A 24,891-nucleotide genomic window follows, 5' to 3' on the forward strand; every position below is an offset into this window, starting at 1 on the left:
AAGTACAAAAACACAAATCAGATTACAGACACACACAGGTTGAGATACAGACACACACATTGGTACACAAACATCTGATTACAGACACACAGATTGAGATACACACACACACACACATTAGTACACAAACACAAATCTGATTACAGACACACACAGATTGAGATACAGACACACACAAACATATTAGTACACAAACACAAATGTGATTACAGACAGATTAAGATACACATTTTCAAATAGTTTAGTATAAATCTGCAGTTCTTTCTTACAACTGAGACTTGTTGGTGTTGGGACCAGAGTTGGCCATGCTGAGAACCCCTCGACCCGTGTGGGACAGGTTGGGTCGAAACTCGTCCTGGAAAGGTTTTCCCCAGAAAGATTCTCCCCCTGGAACAGGACACACACACACACACACACACACACACACACACACACACACACACACACACACACACACACACACACACACACACACACACACTCAATCATTAGATTCCAGTGTGCACTCCTTCCTGCGTACTTCAAGAGCACTGAAATTTCTCCTTCATGTCACAGACCTCAGATGGTCCTCACTAGTCCATAAAGACCTGCTAGATGTCCACCTCAAATGTTTTTGATCAATGTGAAGAGACAACATGTCCTGCATGTGGGAGACTAAGTGTGTCCCAGACCTCAGATGGTCCTCACTAGTCCATAAAGACCTGCTAGATGTCCACCTAGAATGTTCCTGATCAATGTGAGGAGACAACATGTCCTGCACGTGGGAGGCTAACTCACTAAGTGTGTCCCGGACCTCAGATGGTCCTCACTAGTCTTAAAGACCTGCTAGATGTCCACCTAGAATGTTCCTGACATATGGGAGAGAGAGAGGAGAGAGGGTTCCAGGTCTGACTCCAGCCTTTGCCTTCCTAGTCGCTGCCTTTGAGCAAGACACGTCACCAGACTGATATCTTCTGTCTCAACTAAAGAGTGCAGCAGATGTTCATCAGCACTCTGTAGGATCAAAGAAGTTTGCATAATTGGCCATGACGCGTGTGCAATCATTTTCATGGACGCATGGTTTTGGTTTGTTATCTGTTCCAAAAAGGTCTGATGAAAAACCAAATGAAGAGCAGACGATCAATACATGGGGGTGTGAATATAAGCACAAAGTCAACACTTGCAATGTCTTCTTATGCTCTGGCAGACCAGGAAGCAGAGTTACATCTACAGTCCCATTATAATGTGTTGACAAATAAATATGGAAGAGACTCTTCTTTGGCAGAAGTGTGACAGTAACCCTAGAGCAGCTCCTGTGTCCTGGCTGCTCAGTACAATGCAATGAGGGTGGAAGTCCCGCCTCCATCCAGCTGTTAGACATGACTTGTGATGCCCCTCCTGCTAACTGCCTTTGAAGAAGCCCCGCCCACCAGGTGAGGTTCTGCTATTACCTGTGCCGGTGCCTGTGGGGTCCCCTCCTTGTATCTGCAGGGGCCAAAAGCAGATGTTAGAGGTGTGGATGCTGTGAAGAACCATTCCCTCTAGAAGCACCACCACAGGTGTTCTTTTAGAAGCACCATCACCATCACAGGTGTTCTTCTAGAAGCACCACCACCATCACAGGTGTTCTCACCATGAAGTTGCGGATGGATCTGTGGAAGAGTGTGCCATCGTAGTAGCCCCTCTTACACAGACCCAGGAAGTTCTCCCCCGCCTTGGGAACCTGAGGAGCACAGTCCCACACAATTATTACACACAACTACAAACCCCCATTATTTACTTTTTACTTTTTAAATGAGATCTCAACTCTGTACACTGCTGCTGGAATTTTAATTTTCCTTAGGGAACTCTCCTGAAGGAATCAATAAAGTACTATCTATCTACAACACACAATGACAACAAACAACTACAACAACACATTATGACAACACACAACTACAACACAAGTACTACACACAACTACAACACACAATTTCAACACAACTACAACACACAATGACAACACAACTACAACACACAATGATAACACAACTGCAACACACAACACACAATGACAACACACAACTACTATACAAAATTACAACAGACAACTACTACACACAACTACTCTACACAACTACAACACACAATTACTTCACAACTACAACACACAATTACAATACACAGTGACTACACACAATTACAACATACAACTACAACAGACAATTACAACACACAACTACTTCACAAAATTACAACACATAACTACAACAGACAATTAAAACATTACTACACACAACTACAACACACAATGACAACACAACTGCAACACACAACTACTACACAAAATTACAACAGACAACTACTACACACAACAACTCTACACAACTACAACACACAATTACTTCACTACTACAACACGCAATTAGTACACACAATTACAATACACAGTTACTACACACAACTACAACAGAGAATTACAACAAACAATTTCAACACAACTACAACACACAATGACAACACAACTGCAACACACAACTACAACGACAACACACAACTACAACACACAACTACTACACAAAATTACAACAGACTACTACACACAACTACAACACACAATTACTTCACTACTACAACACGCAATTACCACACACAATTGCAACACACAATTACAACATACAACTACAACAGACAATTACTATACACAACGACAACACACAACAAATTACAACAGACAACTACAACAGACAATTAAAACACTACTACAACACACAATTAAAACAACGCGGCACAGGACACAGTTTTTTCAGAGACATTGATGTAGTCAGGGACGCAGACGAATATTATTATTAAACATGAATATTATTAAACATTAGTATTATTATTAAACTTGAATATTATTAAACATTATTATTATTATTAAACATTATTATTATTATTATTAAACATGATTATTAAACATGAATATTATTATCAAACATGATTATTATCAAACATGAATATTATTACTAAACATGAATATTATTATCAAACATGAATATTATCATTAAACATGTATATTATCAAACATGAATAATATTATCAAACATGAATATTATCAAATATGATTATTATTAGACATGAACATTATTATCAAACACAAATATTATTAAACATGAATATTATCAAATATGAATATTATTATCAAACAAATATTAAACATGAATATTATCATATATGAATATTATTATTAAACATTAATATTATTAAACACAAATATTATTATTAAACACAAATATTATTTTGTGTTTAATGACCGAAAGGACAAGATCACGGGTACAGGCGGCCGAAATGAGTTTCCTCCGCCGGGTGGCGGGGCTCTCCCTTAGAGATAGGGTGAGAAGCTCTGCCATCCGGGGGGAGCTCAAAGTAAAGCCACTGCTCCTCCACATCGAGAGGAGCCAGATGAGGTGGTTCGGGCATCTGGTCAGGATGCCACCCGAACGCCTCCCTCGGGAGGTGTTTAGGGCACGTCCAACCGGTAGGAGGCCACGGGGAAGACCCAGGACACGTTGGGAAGACTATGTCTCCCGGCTGGCCTGGGAACGCCTCGGGATCCCCCGGGAGGAGCTGGACGAAGTGGCTGGGGAGAGGAAAGTCTGGGCTTCCCTGCTTAAGCTGCTGCCCCCGCGACCCGACCTCGGATAAGTGGAAGAAGATGGATGGATGGATGGACAAATATTATTATTAAACATTATTATTATTATAAAACATGAATATTAAAAATGAATATTATGATCAAACATGGATATTAGTATTAAACATTAATATTATAAAACATTAATATTATTATAAAACATCCATCCATCCATTTTCCTTCGCTTATCCGAGGTCGGGTCGCGGAGGCAGCAGCCTAAGCAGAGAAGCCCAGACTTCCCTCTCCCCAGCCACTTGGCCCAGCTTCTTCCGGGGGATCCCGAGGCGTTCCCAGGCCAGCCGGGAGACATAGTCTTCCCAACATGTCCTGGGTCTTTCCCGTGGTCCTCTACGGGTTGGACGTGCCCTAAACACCTCCCTAGGGAGGCGTTCGGGTGGCATCCTGAGCAGATGCCCGAACCACCTCATCTGGGTCCTCTCCATGTGGAGGACCCAGATGTCAGAGCTTCTCACCCTAAGGGAGAGCCCCGCCACCCGGCGGAGGAAACTCATTTGGGCCGCTTGTACCCGTGATTTTGTCCTTTCGGTCATAACCCAAAGCTCATGACCATAGGTGAGGATGGGAACGTAGATCGACTGGTAAATTGAAAGCTTTGCCTTCTGGTTCAGCTCCTTCTTCACCACAACAGATCGATACAGCGTCTGCATTACTGAAGACGCCGCACCGATCCGCCTGTTGATCTCACGATCCACTCTTCTCTCACTTGTGAACAAGACTCCGAGGTACTTGAACTCTTCCACATGGGGCAAGATTTCTTCCCCTACCCAGAGATGGCACTCCACCCTTTTCCGGGCGAGAACCACAGACTCTGACTTGGAGGTGCTGATTCTCCTCCCAGTCGCTTCACACTCGGCTGCGAACCGATCTAGTGAGAGCTGAAGATCCTGACCAGATGAGGCCATCAGGACCACATCATCTGCAAAAAGCAGAGACCTAATCCTGCAGCCACCAAACTGGATCCCCTCAATGCCCTGAGTGCGCCTAGAAATTCTGTCCATAAAAGTTATGAACAGAATCGGTGACAAAGGGCAGCCTTGGCGAAGTCCAACCCTCACTGAAAACGGCTCCGACTTATTGCCGGCAATGCGGACCAAGCTCTGACACTGATCATACAAGGAGTGGACCGCCACAATCAGACAGTCCGATACCCCATACTTTCTGATCACTCCCCACATGACTTCCCGGGGTACACGGTCAAATGCCTTCTCCAAGTCCACAAAGCACATGTTAACTGTTTGGGCAAACTCCCATGCACCCTGCCGAGAGTATAGAGCTGGTCCACCGTTCCACGACCAGGACGAAAACCACACTGTCCTTCCTGAATCCGAGGTTCAACTATTCGGCGTAGCCTCCTCTCCAGTACACCTGAATAGACCTTACCGAGAAGGCTGGGGACTGTGATCCCACGATAGTTGGAACACACCCTCCGGTTCCCCTTCTTAAAGAGAGGAACCACCACCCCAGTCTGCCATTCCAGAAGTACCGCCCTCGATGTCCATGCAATATTGCAGAGTCTTGTCAACCAAGACAAACCCACAGCATCCAGAGCCTTAAGGAACTCTGGGCGAATCTCATTCACCCCCGGGGCCTTGCCACCGAGGAGCTTTTTCATCAATCAATCAATCAATCAATCAATGTTTATTTATACAGCCCTAAATCACAAGTGTCTCAAAGGGCTGCACAAGCCACAACGACATCCTCGGTACAAAGCCCACATAAGGGCAAGGAAAAACTCACCCCAACATTAAACTACCTCAGCCCCAGAAATAGGAGAGCCCACCACATATTCCCAAGGCACTGCTTCCTCAGTGGAAGACGTGTTGGGGGGATTGAGGTCTTCAAAGTATTCTCTCCTCCGATCCACTACATCCGCAGTCGAGGTCAGCAGAACACCATCCCTACCATACACTGTGTTGACAGTGCACTGCTTCCCCTTCCTGAGGTGGCGGATGGTGGTCCAGAATCCCTTCGAAGCAGTCCGGAAGTCGTTTTCCATGGCGACCGCCGAAGCCGCACACCGCTTGGCCTGTCGGTACCTGTCAGCTGCCTCTGGAGTCCCATGAGCCAAAAAGACCCAATAGGACTCTCTCTTCAGCTTGACGGCATCCCTCACCGCTGGGGTTCTAGGATTATCGCCACGACAGGCACCAACCACCTTGCGGCCACAGCTCCAATCGGCCACCTCGACACGGAACATGGTCCACTCGGACTCAATATCCAGTGCCTCCCTTATGACATGTTCAGAGTTCTTCTGGAGGTGGGAATTGAAACTCTCTCTGACAGTAGACTCTGCTAGACGTTGCCAGCAGACCCTCACAATGCGTTATGGCCTGCCAGGTCTGCCCGGCATCCTCCCCCACCATCGGAGCCAACTCACCACCAGGTGGTGATCGGTAGAAAGCTCCGCCCCTCTCTTCACCCAAGTGTCCAAAACATAAGACCGCAAATCCGATGACACAACTACAAAGTCGATTATGGAACTGCAGCCAAGGGTGTCCTGGTGCCAAGTGCACATATGGACACCCTTATGTTTGAACATGGTGTTTGTTATGGACAATTCTTGATGAGCACAAAAGTCCAATAACAAAACAGATCACTAGTCCATAAAGATCCGGGCGGCCATTCTTCCCAATCATGCCTCTCCAGGTTTCACGGTCGTTGCCAACATGAGCGATGAAGTCACCCAGCAGAACAAGGGAATTACCCGAGAGAGCACTCTCCAGTACTCCCTCAAGGGTATCCAAAAAGAGTGGGTACTCTGAGTTGCTGTTTGGTGCGTAAGCACAAACAACAGTCAGGACCTGTGCCCCCACCCTAAGGCGGCGGGAAGCTACCATATGTCTACTGGGTTTAAGTCCAACGTGCAGGCTTTGAGCCGGGGGGCCAACAAGAATTGCCGCCCCAGCCCGTTGCCTCTCATTGCTTGCAACGCCAAAGTGGAAGAGAGTCCAGCCCCTCTCGAGAGAACTGGTTCCTGAGCCCTTGCTGTGTGTCTAAGTGAGTCCGACTATATCTAGCCGGAACTTCTCCACCTCGCGCACTAGCTCTGGCTCCTTCCCCCCCAGCGAGGTGACGTTCCACGTCCCCAAGCGCTAGCTTGTGTAGCCGAGGATCGGACCGCCAAGTGCCCTGCCTTCGGCTGCCGCCCAGCTCTCATTGCACCCGACCTCTATGGCCCCTCCTATGAGTGGTGAGCCCATTGGAGGGAGAACCCACGTTGCCTCTTCGGGCTGTGCCACCAGGCGCTCGCCATCGTGCCCTTCCTCCGGGCCTGGCTCCAGAGGGGAGCCCCGGTGACCCACGTCCGGGCGAGGTAAATCCAAGTATTTGATCTTTATTCTTCATAAAAGGTCTTCGAGCTGCTCTTTGTCTGATCCCTCACCTAGGACCTGTTTGTCTTGGAAGACCCTACCAGGGGGCATAGAAACATAGCCCCTAGGATCATTGGGACATACAAACTCCTCTACCACCATAATGTGGCAGCTCAGAAAGGAGATTATAAAACATGATTATTATCAAAAATGAATATTATTATTAAACATGAATATTATTATAAAACATGAATTTTATAAAACATGAATATTCTTTTATTAAACATGAAGAATATTATAAAACATCCATCCATCCATTTTCAAACGCTTGTCCCTTACGGGGTGCTGGAGCCTATCTCAGCTGCACACGGGTGGAAGGCGGGGTACCCCCTGGACAAGTCGCTACCTCATCACAGGGCAAACACAGATGTACAACATTCACACACTAGGGACCATTTAGTGTTGTCAATCATCTGTATTATTAAACATGAATATTATTATTATTAAGCATGAATTTTATTGAACATGAATATTATTATTAAACATGAAGAAAATTATAAAACATGAATATTTTTCATTAAACATTAATATTTTTATTAACCATGAATAATATAATATAATAATATTAAACATGAACCTCGTGCAGCCCTTTGAGACACTTGTGATTTAGGGCTACATAAATACACTTTGATTGATTGAATATTATTATTAAAGATGAATATTACTATTAAAATGAATATTACTATTAAACATGTCACACTAACTCTAAAGATGGATGAAATAAAGATGGCTAAAAGAGAGCTAAGTGTTTGATGACAGTACCTTGTCACAGTGTAGTTCCAGGTTCAGGTCGCCTTTGTTGGTGTGGAGGCGGACGTAGCCTTTTTTCTTCACGTAGCTGTAACGCACCGTGTCGTCTGCGATGGCGTCTGCCTTTCAAACATGCAAGGTTGGCCATGACGCATGTGTGCAGAAAACACCACAAGCCAAATGTTGAAGAATAAATCAACTTGTGTTGCTTCAAAGGTCACAAGCATGAAGCTGTTCCCCTTTCATGACACACCATGTAAACATTCTGTTGAAGTAATTCCAAATATATTGTGATGACACCTACCTTCTATGTCCAAACTTCACCCCAACCTTGGTGTTACCAAAAACATTAGTGCTAATATAAAACTAGTGAAGTTGTCACGTTGTGTAAAAGGTAGGGGTGTAACGGTATGTGTATTTGTATTGAACCGTTTCGGTACGGGGGATTCGGTTCGGTTTGGAGGTGTACCGAACGAGTTTCCACACGAACATATAAAGTAGCCGCCTAAGCTAAGTCTTAACAAGCTGCTCCGCTTCCTTCTGCTTGTCTCTGTCAGTACTCCGCAGCACCCAGCATTGTTCCACCCACACAACCATCTGATTGGCTGTTACCGCTCTGTTTGTAACCAATCAGCAGTGCGTATTCAGAGCGCATGTAGTCACGGCTTAGCGTTTAGCAGGTAAGCATCAGGCAGCGGACTCTCCCCAAATGATAATAAACACCTCCCAGTCAACTACTAGTAACATCACTATGAGCCCGTTGACCTTCTAGAAATATAAACTGCAGCTCAGCTCGCTCGCAGTCCTGGCTTGAGGTGAAGGCTAATTCGCTTTTAGTGTAACGTTAGCTCATTTTGCGGTGTGCGTGTGTGTTACGGACAGCAAAGCTCTGTCTGTCTGTTATTTCACTTTACCTTTTTCTGTGTTGATTGAGCTGCGTTGAAGCAGCAAAAAAGGACATTATGTTAAATGAAGAGTTTCTGTCTCTGATAGTTGACATAATAATGTAACTGCATCATTAAGCCTACATGAACTCCATGGTGTTCAGGGATGAATAGTTTCTCCTATTGCTATTGCACTATTTTTTCAGCAATAATTACATTAACCATTAGTAATGTAGCAGCTTAGTTTTGAATTGCAGGGTCCCTGCTATCACATGTTGATAAAAATATAACATTTACATAATAAAAATCAACTACAGGCTTCCCAAATGCTGTAATAAATTAAGCATGATGAGTTGACTTGAAACTGTTTAATGTTGCACTTTTTATATGTAGAAGAAAAGTTTTTTCATTTTATTTAATCTGAGCAACAACTTGAGGCAATTTAATGTTGATTAACGTGGGCAGAATTATTATAGTGTTCCCAATGTTAAAAGAATAAAGCCATTGTTTACAAATTTGGTAAATACCTGTAAATAACCAAAAAAATTATATTTTGTTGTTTTCTTACTGTACCGAAAATGAACCGAACCGTGACCTCTAAACCGAGGTACGTACTGACCTAAAATTTTTGTGTACCGTTACACCCCCAGTAAATGGTAAATAAAGAGAATACAATGATTTGTAAATCCTTTTCAACTTATATTCAATTGAATAGACAACATATTTCATGTTCACACTGAGAAAACTTTATTTTTTGCAAATAATCATGAACTTAGAATTGAATGACAGCAACACATTGCAAAAAATAAATTTTTACCACTGTGTTACATGGCCTTTCCTTTTAACAACACTCAGTAAAGGTTTGGGAACTGAGGAGACACATTTTTGAAGTGGAATTATTTCCCATTCTTGCTTGATGTACAGCTTAAGTTGTTCAACAGTCTCCCTTCTGATATTTTAGCCTTCATATTGCACCACACATTTTCAATGGGATACAGGTCTAGACTACAGGCAGGCCAGGCTAGTACCCGCACTCTTTTACTATGAAGCCACGCTGTTGTAACACGTGGCTTGGCATTGTCTTGCTGAAATAAGCATGATAACGTTGCTTGGATGGCAACATATGTTGCTCCAAAACCTGTATGTACCTTTCAGCATTAATGGTGCCTTCACAGATGTGTAAGTTACCTATGCCTTGGGCACTAATACACCCCCATACCATCACAGATGCTGCCTTTTACACTTTGCACCTAGAACAGTCCGGATGGTTCTTTTCCTCTTTTTTCCGGAAGACACGACATCCACAGTTTCCAAAAACAATTTGAAATGTGGACTCGTCAGACCACAGAACATTTTTTATACTTTGCATCAGTCCATCTCAGATGAGCTCGGGCCCAGCGAAGCGTTTCTGGGTGTTGTTGATAAATGGCTTTGCTTTGCATAGTAGAGTTTTAACTTGCACTTACAGATGTAGAAACCAACTGCAGTTACTGACAGTGGTTTTCTGAAGTGTTCCTGAGCCCATGTGGTGATATCCTTTACAGACTGATGTCACTTTTTGATGCAGTACCGCCTGAGGGATCCAAGGTCACGGGCATTCAATGTTGGTTTTCGACCTTTCCGTGATTTCTCCAGATTCTCTGAACCTTATGATGATATTACAGAGCGTAGATGGTGAAATCCCTAAATTCCTTGCAATAGCTGGTTGAGAAATGTTGTTCTTAAACCATTTGCTCAGGCATTTGTTGACAAAGTGGTGACCCTGACCCCATCTTTGTTTGTGAATGACTGAGAATTTCATGGAAGCTGCTTTTATACCCAATCATGGCACCCGCCTGTTCCCAATTAGCCTGTTCACCTGTAGGATGTTTCAAATAAGTCTTTGATGAGCATTCCTCAACTTTCTCAGTCTTTTTTGCCACTTGTGCCAGCTTTTTTGAAACATGTTGCAGGCATCAAATTTCAAATGAGCTAATATTTGCAAAAAATAAAGTTTCTCAGTGTGAACATGAAATATCTTGTCTTTGCAGTCTATTCAACTGAATATAAGTTGAAAATGATTTGCAAATCATTGTATTCTTTTTTTATTTACCATTTACACAATGTGACAACTTCACTGCTTTTGGGTTTTGTAAATATGGTAGACTTAAGGCTACTAGGAGTTAACAGCTACACAACAGCTAAGCACACAAAAAGCCAGATGTACGTAATAAGTGTCCCTAGCATTTTTCAATAGGAAAAAGTATCAAATATGTAAAAAATGTATATTACTTATAGATACAAAGTATCTTAGACGGAAGTGGATCAGAAAGTGTTCAGTAACAAATGTTTCATCATCATTAAACTTATTGCATGCTTTTGGGGTTTGTATGTTGTTGACATGTTTGCGTCACAATTCATGTGTGCCATAGCTCCAGTGTCTTCTTTGCCACCACAAACCTTTGGTTAGGACAAGGTGGGGGTGGGATAAAGACTGATGGTATGTTTAGATCTTCCCATTTTACAACAACTATTCATCATAAAAAACAGCATATTTTTGTGTCTTTCTCGCCATCTCTGGGTCTAAGTTGGATGTCAAAGTTGACCAACTTGTCAGATTATGCTCACCTACCTTGTACTATCCAGGTGAGAGACATGATTTATCATCTAGAATTCACTTTCACCAACTCAGAGGCCATGCAGCAGCTCCATATAGCAGCATAAGCTAGTTAGCTGTCTAAAAGTAGTTCCTCTGTGTTAGTACTTATAATAACAATATCACTAATACTTGTTAATATTCAGCTCACCACATGTAAATGGAGTATTGTTTGTGTTTTATATGTTTTAGAAGTACGATAGTGTCCTCCCTTTAGCTGCATTGTAAGCAGACTTAGATGTTTATTTAGCATGACAAAATACATCTGTCTTCATGATTGTCAACCATTCAAAAAAGTGCAGTTCCCCTTTAAGTATGTGTCCTTATCCAATCAGGAGTCAGCTGGAACTAAGTCCATGATATCAATTGTTATTGTTGTTAACTTGATGTGAGTGTGCACTTGCCTGCTGAGTTTGTGGTGGCAGGTGTCATGGCCGTGGACGTGAAGGAGGCGGCCACCCTGCCTGTGGAGTAGTGCGCCTGGAGAGCAAGTTACAAGTTACTTCTGCAGGTGAAGTTACAAGTTACTTCTGGAGGTGAAGTTACAAGTTACTTTATGGAGAGGAAGTTACAAGTTACTTTATGGAGAAGACGTTACAAGTTACTTTATGGAGAGGACGTTACAAGTTACTTTATGGAGAGGACGTTACAAGTTACTTTATGGAGATTAAGTTACAAGTTACTTTCTGGAGATTAAGTTACAAGTTACTTTCTGGAGAGGAAGTTACAAGTTACTTTTTGGAGAGGACGTTACAAGTTACTTTATGAAGAGGACGTTACAAGTTACTTTATGAAGAGGACGTTACAAGTTACTCTCTGGAGATGAAGTTTCAAGTTACTTTCTGGAGATGAAGTTACAAGTTACTTTCTGAAGATGAAGTTACAAGTTACTTTCTGGAGATGAAGTTACAAGTTACTTTCTGAAGATTAAGTTACAAGTTACTTTCTGGAGATGAAGATACAAGTTACTTTCTGGAGATGAAGTTACAAGTTACTTTCTGGAGATGAAGTTACAAGTTACTTTATGGAGAGGACGTTACAAGTTACTTTATGGAGAGGACGTTACAAGTTACTCTCTGGAGATAAAGTTTCAAGTTACTTTCTGGAGATGAAGTTACAAGTTACTTTCTGGAGATTAAGTTACAAGTTACTTGCTGGAGATTAAGCTACAAATTACACATTCCCAACATGGAAAAAACCACAACAAGATTATTGCCGCCACACTTTCCAAATAAGTTTTTTTTTTCTTTTTACATGAAACAATTATTAACATGAAAATAAATTTAAGTGACAAATTGAATGGATGGATATACCAGTATCTTAGTAGTTTATGTACAATGTGAGTACTGTATCTTGGTAGATTATGTTCAATGTGAATACTGTATCTTAGTAGTTTATGTTCAATGTGAATACTGTATCTTAGTAGTTTGTGTTCAATGTGAATACTGTATCTTAGTAGTTTATGTTCAATGTGAATACTGTATCTTAGTAGTTTATGTTAAATGAGAATACTGTATCTTAGTAGTTTATGTTCAATGAGAATACTGTATCTTAGTAGTTTATGTTCAATGAGAATACTGTATCTTAGTAGTTTATGTGCAAACCCCGTTTCCATATGAGTTGGGAGATTGTGTAACATGTAAATATAAACGGAATACAATGATTTGCAAATCATTTTCAACCCATATTCAGTTGAATATGCTACAAAGACAACATATTTGATGTTCAAACTGATAAACATTTTTTTGTGTGCAAATAATCATTAACTTTAGAATTGGATGCCAGCAACACGTGACAAAGAAGTTGGGAAAGGTAGCAATAAATGCTGATATAGTTGAGGAATGCTCATCAAACACTTATTTGGAACATCCCACAGGTGTGCAGACTAATTGGGAACAGGTGCCATGATTGGGTATAAAAACAGCTTCCCAAAAAATGCTCAGTCTTTCACAAGAAAGGATGGGGCGAGGTACACCCCTTTGTCCACAACTGCGTGAGCAAATAGTCAAACAGTTTAAGAACAGCGTTTCTCAAAGTGCAATTGCAAGAAATTTAGGGATTTCAACATCTACGGTCCATATTATCATCAAAGGGTTCAGAGAATCTGGAGAAATCAATCCACGTAAGCGGCATGGCCGGAAACCAACATTGAATGACCGTGACCTTCGATCCCTCAGACGGCACTGTATCAAAAACCGACATCAATCTCTAAAGGATATCCCCACATGGGCTCAGGAACACTTCAGAAAACCACTGTCACTAAATACAGTTCGTCGCTACATCTGTAAGTGCAAGTTAAAGCTCTACTATGCAAAGCGAAAGCCATTTATCAACAACATCCAGAAACGCCGCCGGCTTCTCTGGGCCCGAGATCATCTAAGATGGACTCATGCAAAGTGTAAAAGTGTTATGTGGTCTGACGAGTCCACATTTCAAATTGTTTTTGCAAATATTCGACAACCAGCCATCCGGACCAAAGGGGAAGCGAACTATTCAGCGAACTATTCAGACTGTTAGACGCAAAGTTCAAAAGCCAGCATTTGTGATGGTATGGGGGTGCATTAGTGCCCAAGGCATGGGTAACTTACACATCTGTGAAGGCACCATTAATGCTGAAAGGTACATACAGGTTTTGGAACAACATATGCTGCCATCTAAGCGCCGTCTTTTTCATGGACGCCCCTGCTTATTTCAGCAAGACAATGCCAAGCCACATTCAGCACGTGTTACAACAGCGTGGCTTCGTAAAAAAAGAGTGCGGGTACTTTCCTGGCACGCCTGCAGTCCAGACCTGTCTCCCATCGAAAATGTGTGGCGCATTATGAAGCGTAAAATACAACAGCGGAGACCCCGGACTGTTGAACGACTGAAGCTCTACATAAAACAAGAATGGGAAATAATTCCACTTTCAAAGTTTCAACAATTAGTTTCCTCAGTTCCCAATCGTTTATGGAGTGTTGTTAAAAGAAAAGGTGATGTAACACAGTGGTGAACATGCCCTTTCCCAACTACTTTGGCACGTGTTGCAGCCATGAAATTCTAAGTTAATTATTATTTGCAAAAAAAAAATAAAGTTTATGAATATCTAAATATCTTGTCTTTGTAGTGCATTCAATTGAATATGGGTTGAAAAGGATTTGCAAATCATTGTATTCCGTTTATATTTACATCGAACACAATTTCCCAACTCATATGGAAATGGGGTTTGTAGAATGTGAATACTGTATCTTAGTAGTTTGTTTAATCTGAATACTGTATCTTAGTAGTTTATGTTCGATGTGAATACTGTATCTTAGTAGTTTCTCCAATATGAATATTGTATCTTAGTAGTTTATGTACAATGTGAATACTGTATCGTAGTAGTTTATGTACAATGTGAATACTGTATCTTAGTAGTTTATGTTCAATGTGAATACTGTATCTTCGTAGTTTGTGTACAATGTGAATACTGTATCTTTGTAGTTTGTGTACAATGTCAATAGTGTATCTTAATAGGTTTTGTACAATGTGAATACTGTATCTTAGTAGTTTGTGTACAATGTGAATACTGCATCTTAGTAGTTTGTGTTCAATGTGAATACTGTATCTTAGTAGTTTATGTTCAATGTGAATACTGTATCTTAGTAGTTTATGTACATTGTGAATACTGTATCTTAGTAGTTTACACAGTAATGTTTATATGGGGTATGGCGTTTCTTAACATTAATGTCGCTTGTTGTCATGTTAGCATTTAAGCTAGCTAGCAAGCTAATGCTAGTCAGTACATCAGTGTATTAAAGTGCATTATTTATCACAGTTTTCTGATGATACCGAGGATGTCGTTGTGGCTTGTGCAGCCCTTTGAGACACTTGTGATTTAGGGCTATATAAATAAACATTGATTGATTGATGACTTTCATTGAATACGCTAACAGTAACAGTGGGGAGTATAGCATGATGGTGTGCATATCGTACACACGCTGCTAAAATACATGCAAAGAGTGAAACCTGTGACAACACATTAGATGTCCATTATGAACGTTACTGACTACATTTGAATTTATCCTCCTAATTGACGTATGAACAGTGGATTTAAAGTTCACTAATAGAGGGGTTCTTAAATGCACTGTACTTGTTAAAGTTCACTAATAGGTGTTCTTAAATCCACTGTACTTGTTAAAGTTCACTAATAGAGGGGTTTCTAAATCTACTGTACTTGTTAAAGTTCACTAATAGGTGTTCTTAAATCCATTGTACTTGTTGAAGTTCACTAACAGAGGGGTTCATAAATCCAATTTACTTGTTAAAGTTCACTAATAGAGGTGTTCATGAATCCACTGGACTCGTTTAAGTTCACTAATATAGGGGTTGTTAAAACCACTGTACTTGTTAAAGTTCACTAATCGAGGGGTTCATAAATCCAATATACTTGTAAAAGTTCACTAATAGAGGTGTTCATGAATCCACTAGACTCGTTAAAGTTCACTAATAGAGGGGTTCTTAAATCCAGGTGTTGATGAATCCACTGTACTTGTAAAAGTTCACTAATAGAGGGGTTCTTAAATCCACTGTACGTGTTAAAGTTCACTAATAGAGGAGTTCATAAATCCACTGGACTCGCTAAAGTTCACTAATAGAGGGGTTCTTAAATCCACTGTACTTGTTAAAGTTCACGAATAGAGAGGTTCATAAATCCACTGTACTTGTTAAAGTTCACTAATAGAGGGGTTCTTAAATCCACTGTACTTGTTAAAGTTCACTAATAGGTGTTCTTAAATCCACTGTACTTGTTAAAGTTCACTAATAGAGGTGTTCTTAAATCCACTGGACTTGTTTAAGTTCACTAATAGAGGGGTTGTTAAAACCACTGTACTTGTTAAAGTTCACTAATAGAGGGGTTCATAAATCCAATATACTTGTAAAAGTTCACTAATAGAGGTGTTCATGAATCCACTGGACTCGTTAAAGTTCACTAATAGAGGGGTTCTTAAATCCAGGCGTTGATAAATCCACTGTACTTGTTAAAGTTCACTTATAGAGGGGTTCTTAAATCCACTGTACTTGTTAAAGTTCACTAATAGAGGGGTTCATAAATTCACTGGACTCGCTAAAGTTCAATAATAGAGGGGTTCTTGAATCCAGGTGTTGATAAATCCACTGTACTCGTTAAAGTGCACTAATAAAGAGGTTCATAAATCCACTGTACTTGTTAAAGTTCACTAATAGAGGGGTTCATAAATTCACTGGACTCGCTAAAGTTCAATAATAGAGGGGTTCTTGAATCCAGGTGTTGATAAATCCACTGTACTCGTTAAAGTGCACTAATAAAGAGGTTCATAAATCCACTGTACTTGTTAAAGTTCACTAATAGAGGGGTTCTTAAATCCAGGTGTTCATAAATCCAATGTACTTGTTAAAGTTCACTAATAGAGGGGTTCTTAAATCCAGGTGTTCATAAATCCACTGTACTTGTTAAAGTTCACTAAGAGGTGTTCTTAAATCCACTGTACTTGTTAAAGTTCACTAATAGAGGGGTTCTTAAATCCAGGTGTTCATAAATCCACTGTACTTGTTAAAGTTCACTAATAGAGGGGTTCTTAAATCCAGGTGTTCATAAATCAACTGTACTTGTTAAAGTTCACTAAGAGGTGTTCTTAAATCCACTGTACTTGTTAAAGTTCACTAATAGAGGGGTTCTTAAATCTACCTCTATTAGTGAACTTTAACAAGTCTGATGGAGCTACGTGTGCTAACATTGTCTTTGTGTAAGAACGCCTGGGCCCACCCAGTAGAGGAGGCGGAGCCTGCCACTGTGTGTGTGTGCTTTTGTCCATTCTGCTAATCAATATGGATGTTGAGAGTGGCGAGGTGGAGTCTGCTAATCAATATGGATGTTGAGAGTGGCGAGGTGGAGTCTGCTAATCAATATGGATGTTGAGAGTGGCGAGGTGGAGTCTGCTAATCAATATGGATGTTGAGAGTGGCAAGGTGGAGTCTGCTAATCAATATGGATGTTGAGAGTGGTGAGGTGGAGTCTTCTAATCAATATGGATGTTGAGAGTGGCAAGGTGGAGTCTGCTAATCAATATGGATGTTGAGAGTGGTGAGGTGGAGTCTGCTAATCAATATGGATGTTGAGAGTGGCGAGGCGGAGTCTTCTGCTTCACGGCACCAACCATGTTCAAGAAGACACTCAGCTGGAGGTTCCTAGAATTGTTCCTCACCATGTTGAGTTTGTCCGTCTTCATGGCTTCTGGCTCCTTCATGGTGGAGGCCAGGAGCTGGTCCCCCTTGTAGTCCTTGTAGAGCTCTGCTAAGGTCTCTCGGGTCTCCAGGTTGGTGGTCTTAAGGTGGTAGGAAGGGTCCTGCTTGGCCTTCTCCTCGCCTGGATCAGCAAACACACCTTTGTTATTGTGGACCAGAAGGCAGGTCAACCATCTCACCTGGATCCACAACTTTCAGATCGTTCTTCACGTGGAAGAAGTTGGCCACGTTGAACTTGTCCAGGTTGGTGGGATCCTTGAGGAACAAACACTGAAACATGAGGGAGCTCCAAGGAGGACCTCCAGCCAACAAGTACCTGAAGTGTGATCAGGTCTTTTCTGGTGAAAGGTTCATCTGTCAGCAGGTCTTTGAAGCTTTTGGTCTTGATGTTGAGTTGCTCTACAGCCTGAGGAACAACACACACCTGCTCAGACAACACACACCAGCTCAGACAACACACACCTGCTCAGACAACACATCTTCATCTCCTGTCATCGTCTCTGCTCGTAATGTCTGCTTATAAAGGGGTGTTTATGTGCGTGTGCATGTGTGTGCATGTGTGTGCGCGCGCGTGTGTGTGTCTGTGTATGTGTGCGTGTGTGTCTGTGCATGTGTGTGCGCACGTGTGTGTGTACCAACCTCATTACAGAAGACGTTGCCAGTGACCTTGTTGGCGATGATGTGAGAATTGTTGGTGAAAACCGAGTACAAAACAGGACAGTGATATTTTCCTGGGAACAAAGTAAATGTAAACAACAACTATCAGTGTGGTGTCTCAGCCCAGTAGTACCTCCATGTTTTACAGTAAACGACAACAACAACAACAATCAGTGTGGTGTCTCAGCACAGTAGTACCTCCATGTTTTACAGTAAACAACAACAATCACTGTGGTGTCTCAGCACAGTAGTACCTACATGTTTTACAGTAAACAACAACAATCAGTGTGGTGTCTCAGCACAGTAGTACCTCCATGTTTTACAGTAAACAACAACAATCACTGTGGTGTCTCAGCACAGTAGTACCTACATGTTTTACAGTAAACAACAACAATCAGTGTGGTGTCTCAGCACAGTAGTACCTCCATGTTTTACAGTAAACGACAACAACAACAATCAGTGTGGTGTCTCAGCACAGTAGTACCTCCATGTTTTACAGTAAACGACAACAACAACAACAATCAGTGTGGTGTCTCAGCACAGTAGTACCTCCATGTTTTACAGTAAACAACAACAACAATCAGTGTGGTGTCTCAGCACAGTAGTACCTCCATGTTTTACAGTAAACAACAACAACTATCAGTGTGGTGTCTCAACACAGTAGTACCTCCATGTTTTACAGTAAACAACAACAATCACTGTGGTGTCTCAGCACAGTAGTACCTACATGTTTTACAGTAAACAACAATCAGTGTGGTGTCTCAGCACAGTAGTACCTCCATGTTTTACAGTAAACAACAACAACTATCAGTGTGGTGTCTCAACACAGTAGTACCTCCATGTTTTACAGTAAACAACAATCACTGTGGTGTCTCAGCACAGTAGTACCTACATGTTTTACAGTAAACAACAATCAGTGTGGTGTCTCAGCACAGTAGTACCTCCATATTTTACAGTAAACGACAACAACAACAATCAGTGTGGTGTCTCAGCACAGTAGTACCTCCATGTTTTACAGTAAACGACAACAACAACAACAATCAGTGTGGTGTCTCAGCACAGTAGTACCTCCATGTTTTACAGTAAACAACAACAATCAGTGTGGTGTCTCAGCACAGTAGTACCTCCATGTTTTACAGTAAACAACAACAACTATCAGTGTGGTGTCTCAGCACAGTAGTACCTTCATGTTTTACAGTAAACAACAACAACTATCAGTGTGGTGTCTCAGCACAGTAGTACCTTCATGTTTTACAGTAAATAACAACTATCAGTGTGGTGTCTTAGCACAGTAGTACTTTCATGTTTTACAGTAAACAACAACTATCAGTGTGGTGTCTCAGCACAGTAGTACTTTCATGTTTTACAGTAAACAACAACTATCAGTGTGGTGTCTTAGCACAGTAGTACCTCCATATTTTACAGTAAACAACAACTATCAGCGTGGTGTCTCAGCACAGTAATACCTCCACGTTTTACAGTAAACAACAGCAACTATCAGTGTGGTGTTTTAGCACAGTAGTACCTTTATGTTTTACAGTAAACAACAACAACTATCAGTGTGGTGTCTCAACACAGTAGTACCTTCATGTTTACAGTAAACAACTATCAGTTGCCACACCAACAGCCAGGTACGACTGTAGTCATCACACTAAAGTGGGTGTGTCCAAACAGCCAGGTACGACTGTACTGTACTCAGGTGTTCCAGACTTTAGGGACACACAAAAGTGAAACATTCACGTTACCTTCGTTGTTCTTGGCAAAGTTGAGCTTGATGAGCGACTTGGCCTCCAGTTTCTGTGTGGGAGAAAATACAAGTCAAGAGGCGCAGATCATCAGCTAGAAAAGAGAACAAGCCTTTTACCTCTCCAGATATGGGATTAGTGCCGTACTTCTTGATCCATGGAACAATGCTCCTGAGAGAGATAGGAATATTAGGGCTGGGCAATACGGCTGAAGACTGGATCATGATATCAGTGTTTGATATCGATAACTATACTAACTACCAATAAATACAAAAGTATGGGAACTATCATGATTGTAATCATGATTAATAACAACGTTGTGGCTCGGAGAAAGAACGCAGGCGCTAACAAGTAAGCTAGCTAGACAGTTAGCTAATTATGCTAACTACTAATAAATACAAAAGTTTGGGAACTAACATGAATGTTAATGAAATAGTTCATTTTATTTGCAGTAATAGTTAAGTGAGATGTGCATGAAAACATTGGTAGAGTGTTGACATGTACTCACAGCAGGTCAAAGACCACACCCTCAGATGTGCAGACAGGATACAGGAAGGGCTGCAGTGACAAGCTGAACAGGTGTGGAGACAACAGGTAAGTCATCACATCATATATTGTCTGTATATTGTATTATATTAACTGTATATATTGTCTGTATATTGTATTATATTGACTGTGTATAATGCCTGTATATTATACATACAACTATTGACAGTGTATAATTATTGTATATTGTACATACAATTATTGACAGTATATAATTACTGTATATTATACATACAATTATTGACTGTATATACTGTCTATATATTGTATTATATTGACTGTTTATACTGCCTGTATATTGTATTATATTGACTGTATATACTGTCTATATATTGTTTTATATTGACTGTATATTGTATTATATTGACTGTATATAATTACTGTATATTGTATTATATTAACTGTATATACTGTCTGTATATTGTATTATATTGACTGCATATTGTATTATATTGACTGTATATTATACATACAATTGACAGTATAAAATTACTGTATATGATACATATTGACAGTATATAATTACTGCATATTATACATATTGACAGTATATAATTACTGTATATTATACATATTGACAGTATATATATTCTTACCTGCAGTGATCAAACGGAAGTCGTCTAAAGTTTGATCGTGGAATTTCTGACAAGCAAAACAAAGCAAAGATTCAACACGTGTGTATGTAGTAGTAGATGTATGTAGTTGTGTACGTGTATGTAGTTGTGTATTTAGTTGTGTACACGTATTCAGCTGTGTACGAGTATTCAGCTGTGTACGAGTATTCAGCTGTGTACGAGTAATCAGCTGTGTACGTGTATTCAGCTGTGTACGTGTATTCAGCTGTGTACGTGTATTCAGCTGTGTACGTGTATTCAGCTGTGTACGAGTATTCAGCTGTGTACGAGTATTCAGCTGTGTACGAGTATTCAGTTGTGTACGAGTATTCAGTTGTGTACGTGTATTCAGTTGTGTACGTGTATGTAGCTGTGTACGTGTATGTAGTTGTGTACGCGTATGTAGTTGTGTACGCGTATTTACTTGTGTACGCGTATTTACTTGTGTATGCGTATTTACTTGTGTATGAAGTTAGGTACCGGTACACGTATGTAGTTGTGTACACGTATGTAGTTGTGTATGAAGTTGTGTAAGTGTATTTATTTGTGTATGTGTATGTAGTTATGTACGTGTATATAGTTGTGTACGTTTATGTAAGTGTGTAGATGTATTCAGTTGTGTACATATATTCAGTTGTGTACATGTATGTAGTTGTGTACATGTATGTATTTGTCTATTTGTTGCTCGATGTGAATGGTGAATGAGGAGGTGATGACGTCCAGAGGTGGGACCAAGTCATTGTTTTGCAAGTCACAAGTAAGTCTCAAGTCTTTGCCCTCAAGTCCGAGTCAAGTCCCGAGTCAAGACAGGCAAGCCCCGAGTCAAGTCCAAAGTCAAGACTGGAAAGTCTCAAGTCAAGTCCTTAGTCCTGCATTTTGAGTTTCGAGTCCTTTCAAGTCCTTTTAACCACAGACTAATATATTAACACAGATTGTGTATGCTTTTCAAACGCTGTATTTATTTATTAAAACAAGTGCATTTTAAATTGCAGGAAAGAAAATTGTGCTGACATTGCACTTTATAATAGCACTATTAACCAGTCATTTTAAACATTAACTCATTCCTTTACAGAACAAACACATTGAAAAATAAAGTGCAAATGTACTTATTTGTACAAAAGTGTTAACATTGAAAAAACATGACATATACGTGAACATAACAAAAAAGTTGTACTTTTTATATGTCAGGGCCCTATGCTGCATTGCATTTGCAAAAGACTAAATTAGCCAAGAGTCTGTCAGTCATTTGTGCACGATGGGGGCGTAGTATGATGCCACCATGGCTGAAAACTCGCTCCACTGGAGCACTGGAGGCAGGCACTGCCAAGACTCTCATGGCCACTCGGAACAGTGAAGGAAGAGTCTTCATGTTCAATGCCCAGAACAAAAGGGGGGAGAGAGTTGTTTTGGGTTGGTGCACTACTTGTAAGTGTATCTTGTGTTTTTTATGTTGATTTAATTAAAAAAAGAAAAAAGAAAAAAAAATTATTTCTTGTGCGGCCCGATACCAATCGATCCACGGACCAGTACCGGGCCGCGGCCCGGTGGTTGGGGACCACTGAGGTAAACAACCAACAGTATGTCAGAAAGCTAGCTAAAACGGTACACATATTCATAATATAGTATACATTTTAACTGACCTTTATTTTACTATTTTTGTCTTTTTTTAGGTGGCTAAAATACGCGGTGCTGCTGACCGCCGTCTAACGTTACGTGTGATATGTTGACTAACGTAACCCTGCTTAAAAAAAAATCACTGAACAAAAAGTATGAATAAGGTAGTGAACTGCAACAGATTCCCGTGTTTGCAATAACGTTATAACGTTAGCAGTGAGTTTACAGCCTCACTGATTTAACTACACAGCAAATAAAAGTCACGTTACTTAGCCAATAAACGTTATCTTACATTCAAAACTTACCGTTCTTTGTGCAACTTCAAATGCCGGACGAAGTTGGAAGTTGTTGCCTCTCCATCAGTAATTTTCGAACCGCATGTGTTGCATACTGCAAACCGTTTTGTGTTGACCACCTCGTAATTTTTATACCCAAACAAAATTATTTTAGGTATCATTTTTTGTTCACTGGCGTGTGGTTTGGACATGTCTTCTTCGTTGGTTGTCCTGCAATTTGATTGGATGAATGCTGTGTGATGAAAACAAAGTAGATCTAATTTGATTGGCTGTTGTACTGAGACCACACCAGCTGACACACGCAACGCTGATAGACAAGTACACAATGAAAAATACGGAGCGCTCCCGAATAACTTTTTCATCTTTGGGTTTTGGGGAAAGTAGCAAGTCATGTCAATTCAAAAGGCTCAAGTCCAAGTGAAGTCACAAGTCATTGATGTTAAAGTCTAAGTCGAGTTGCAAGTCTTTTTACATTTTGTCAAGTCGAGTCTAAAGTCATCAAATTCATGACTCGAGTCTGACTCGAGTCCAAGTCATGTGACTCGAGTCCACACCTCTGATGACGTCACAATGTAGCGATCTTACCTGCCCGCTTGCCGCCATAGAAGTTGGTGTACTCCGTAGACGTGATGTACCTGCGCAGGTGAACAATGTGCTATAATGACATTACTTTAGCTATTGTTATTTAACAATGTGCTAAAAGTATTTTACGAGCACTAATTACATTACTTTAACTATTGATTTTAAATCAATGATTGAACAAGTCAGCCAGCCATACCGCGGAAGTTAGCATGCTAACATTAGCCGTCAAGAGAAGAACAACAACAACACAATGATGATTATTAGTCGCCATTATAGTCAAACTCACATTTTGTCTTTCTGATGCTGACGCTTGCCCATATTTGCGTCTTCTTGGCGCTCAACTGGAAGACTTTCTGCTTCTTTACACTTGCGACACCCTGTCGTTCATCTGCATCTGCATCTTCTTCTTCTTCTTCTTTGGTTTAATGGCGGTTTCCGAGCAACCGTCTGGTGTGCATTAGCGACATCTACTGACATAAAGATGGAACATACTCTATATTCTTTTATTTAACCATGTCTTTTTTTTAAATGTAAATAATTAAATTAGCGCTACCTACTGACATGGACGTGGAACCTACTCTATATTCTTTTATTTGTTATGTTATAGAAATTATGTAGGCTCTATTGATAACCTCACTAACAACTTTAATGACGCCCTGCGCGAAACCATTGATATAGTATAGCACCGCTAAAGCTAAAATAGGCCCCTAAAAGGCGTACCCCATGGTTTACAGAAGGAACTAGAGCTCTTAAATTATCATGTAAAAAGCTGGAACGCAAATGGCGCGCAACTAAACTTGAGGCTTTCCATCAAGCATGGAGTGATAGTTTAATAATTTATAAATGCATGCTTACCTTAGCTAAAGCTAAATACTACTCAAATCCCCACAACTGCGGTCCCCTCCAAGGTTTCTCATTGTCCCATTGGGTTGAGTTTTTCCTTGCCCTGATGTGGGATCTGAGCCGAGGATGTCGTTGTGGCTTGTGCAGCCCTTTGAGACACTCGTGATTTAGGGCTATATAAGTAAACATTGATTGATTGATTGATTGATTATTTAACCCTGTCTTTTTTAAATATGTAAATAATTAAATTAGCGCCACCTACTGACATGGAGGCGGAACCTACTCTAAATTCCTTTATTTAACCCTGTTTTTTTTAAATATGTAAACTACCTGCTAATTCAATGCCCACAACTGCTACATGAGAGCAATGTTAGCACACTTGATTTATTCTGCATATTGCCTTAACTATTTCATCAACTAAATCTTGTCTTGTTTCTGATGCTATGTTTTTTATGC

General features: G+C 40.7%; 1 protein-coding gene across 2 annotated transcripts in view; it reads right to left on the reverse strand.

Moving 5' to 3' along the window:
• The window catches only part of ppil2 (peptidylprolyl isomerase (cyclophilin)-like 2), a 57,322-nt gene extending 32,712 nt beyond the window's left edge, over nucleotides 1–24,610 (reverse strand). Inside the window, exons 1-16 of one of the 2 annotated variants that reach the window (XM_061981735.2) lie at nucleotides 24,448–24,610; nucleotides 23,879–24,059; nucleotides 23,596–23,645; nucleotides 21,083–21,128; nucleotides 20,449–20,511; nucleotides 20,060–20,111; nucleotides 19,941–19,992; nucleotides 18,178–18,269; nucleotides 17,855–17,944; nucleotides 17,718–17,793; nucleotides 17,499–17,659; nucleotides 11,700–11,775; nucleotides 7,789–7,895; nucleotides 1,613–1,702; nucleotides 1,431–1,464; nucleotides 270–387 (exon numbers count right to left, since the gene is read on the reverse strand). In XM_061981735.2, the coding sequence (XP_061837719.1) occupies nucleotides 270–387; nucleotides 1,431–1,464; nucleotides 1,613–1,702; nucleotides 7,789–7,895; nucleotides 11,700–11,775; nucleotides 17,499–17,659; nucleotides 17,718–17,793; nucleotides 17,855–17,944; nucleotides 18,178–18,269; nucleotides 19,941–19,992; nucleotides 20,060–20,111; nucleotides 20,449–20,511; nucleotides 21,083–21,128; nucleotides 23,596–23,645; nucleotides 23,879–23,910 (1,139 nt within the window). In that variant the 5' untranslated portion in view covers nucleotides 23,911–24,059; nucleotides 24,448–24,610. Of the gene's footprint in view, nucleotides 1–269; nucleotides 388–1,430; nucleotides 1,465–1,612; nucleotides 1,703–7,788; nucleotides 7,896–11,699; nucleotides 11,776–17,498; nucleotides 17,660–17,717; nucleotides 17,794–17,854; nucleotides 17,945–18,177; nucleotides 18,270–19,940; nucleotides 19,993–20,059; nucleotides 20,112–20,448; nucleotides 20,512–21,082; nucleotides 21,129–23,595; nucleotides 23,646–23,878; nucleotides 24,063–24,447 lie in introns of both variants that reach the window. The other variant, XM_061981736.2, reaches the window with a different exon arrangement.
• Between the last annotated feature and the right edge of the window lie 281 nt (nucleotides 24,611–24,891).

Source organism: Nerophis lumbriciformis, linkage group LG24 (genome assembly GCF_033978685.3).
Source record: "Nerophis lumbriciformis linkage group LG24, RoL_Nlum_v2.1, whole genome shotgun sequence".
Lineage (NCBI taxonomy): Eukaryota > Metazoa > Chordata > Actinopteri > Syngnathiformes > Syngnathidae > Nerophis > Nerophis lumbriciformis.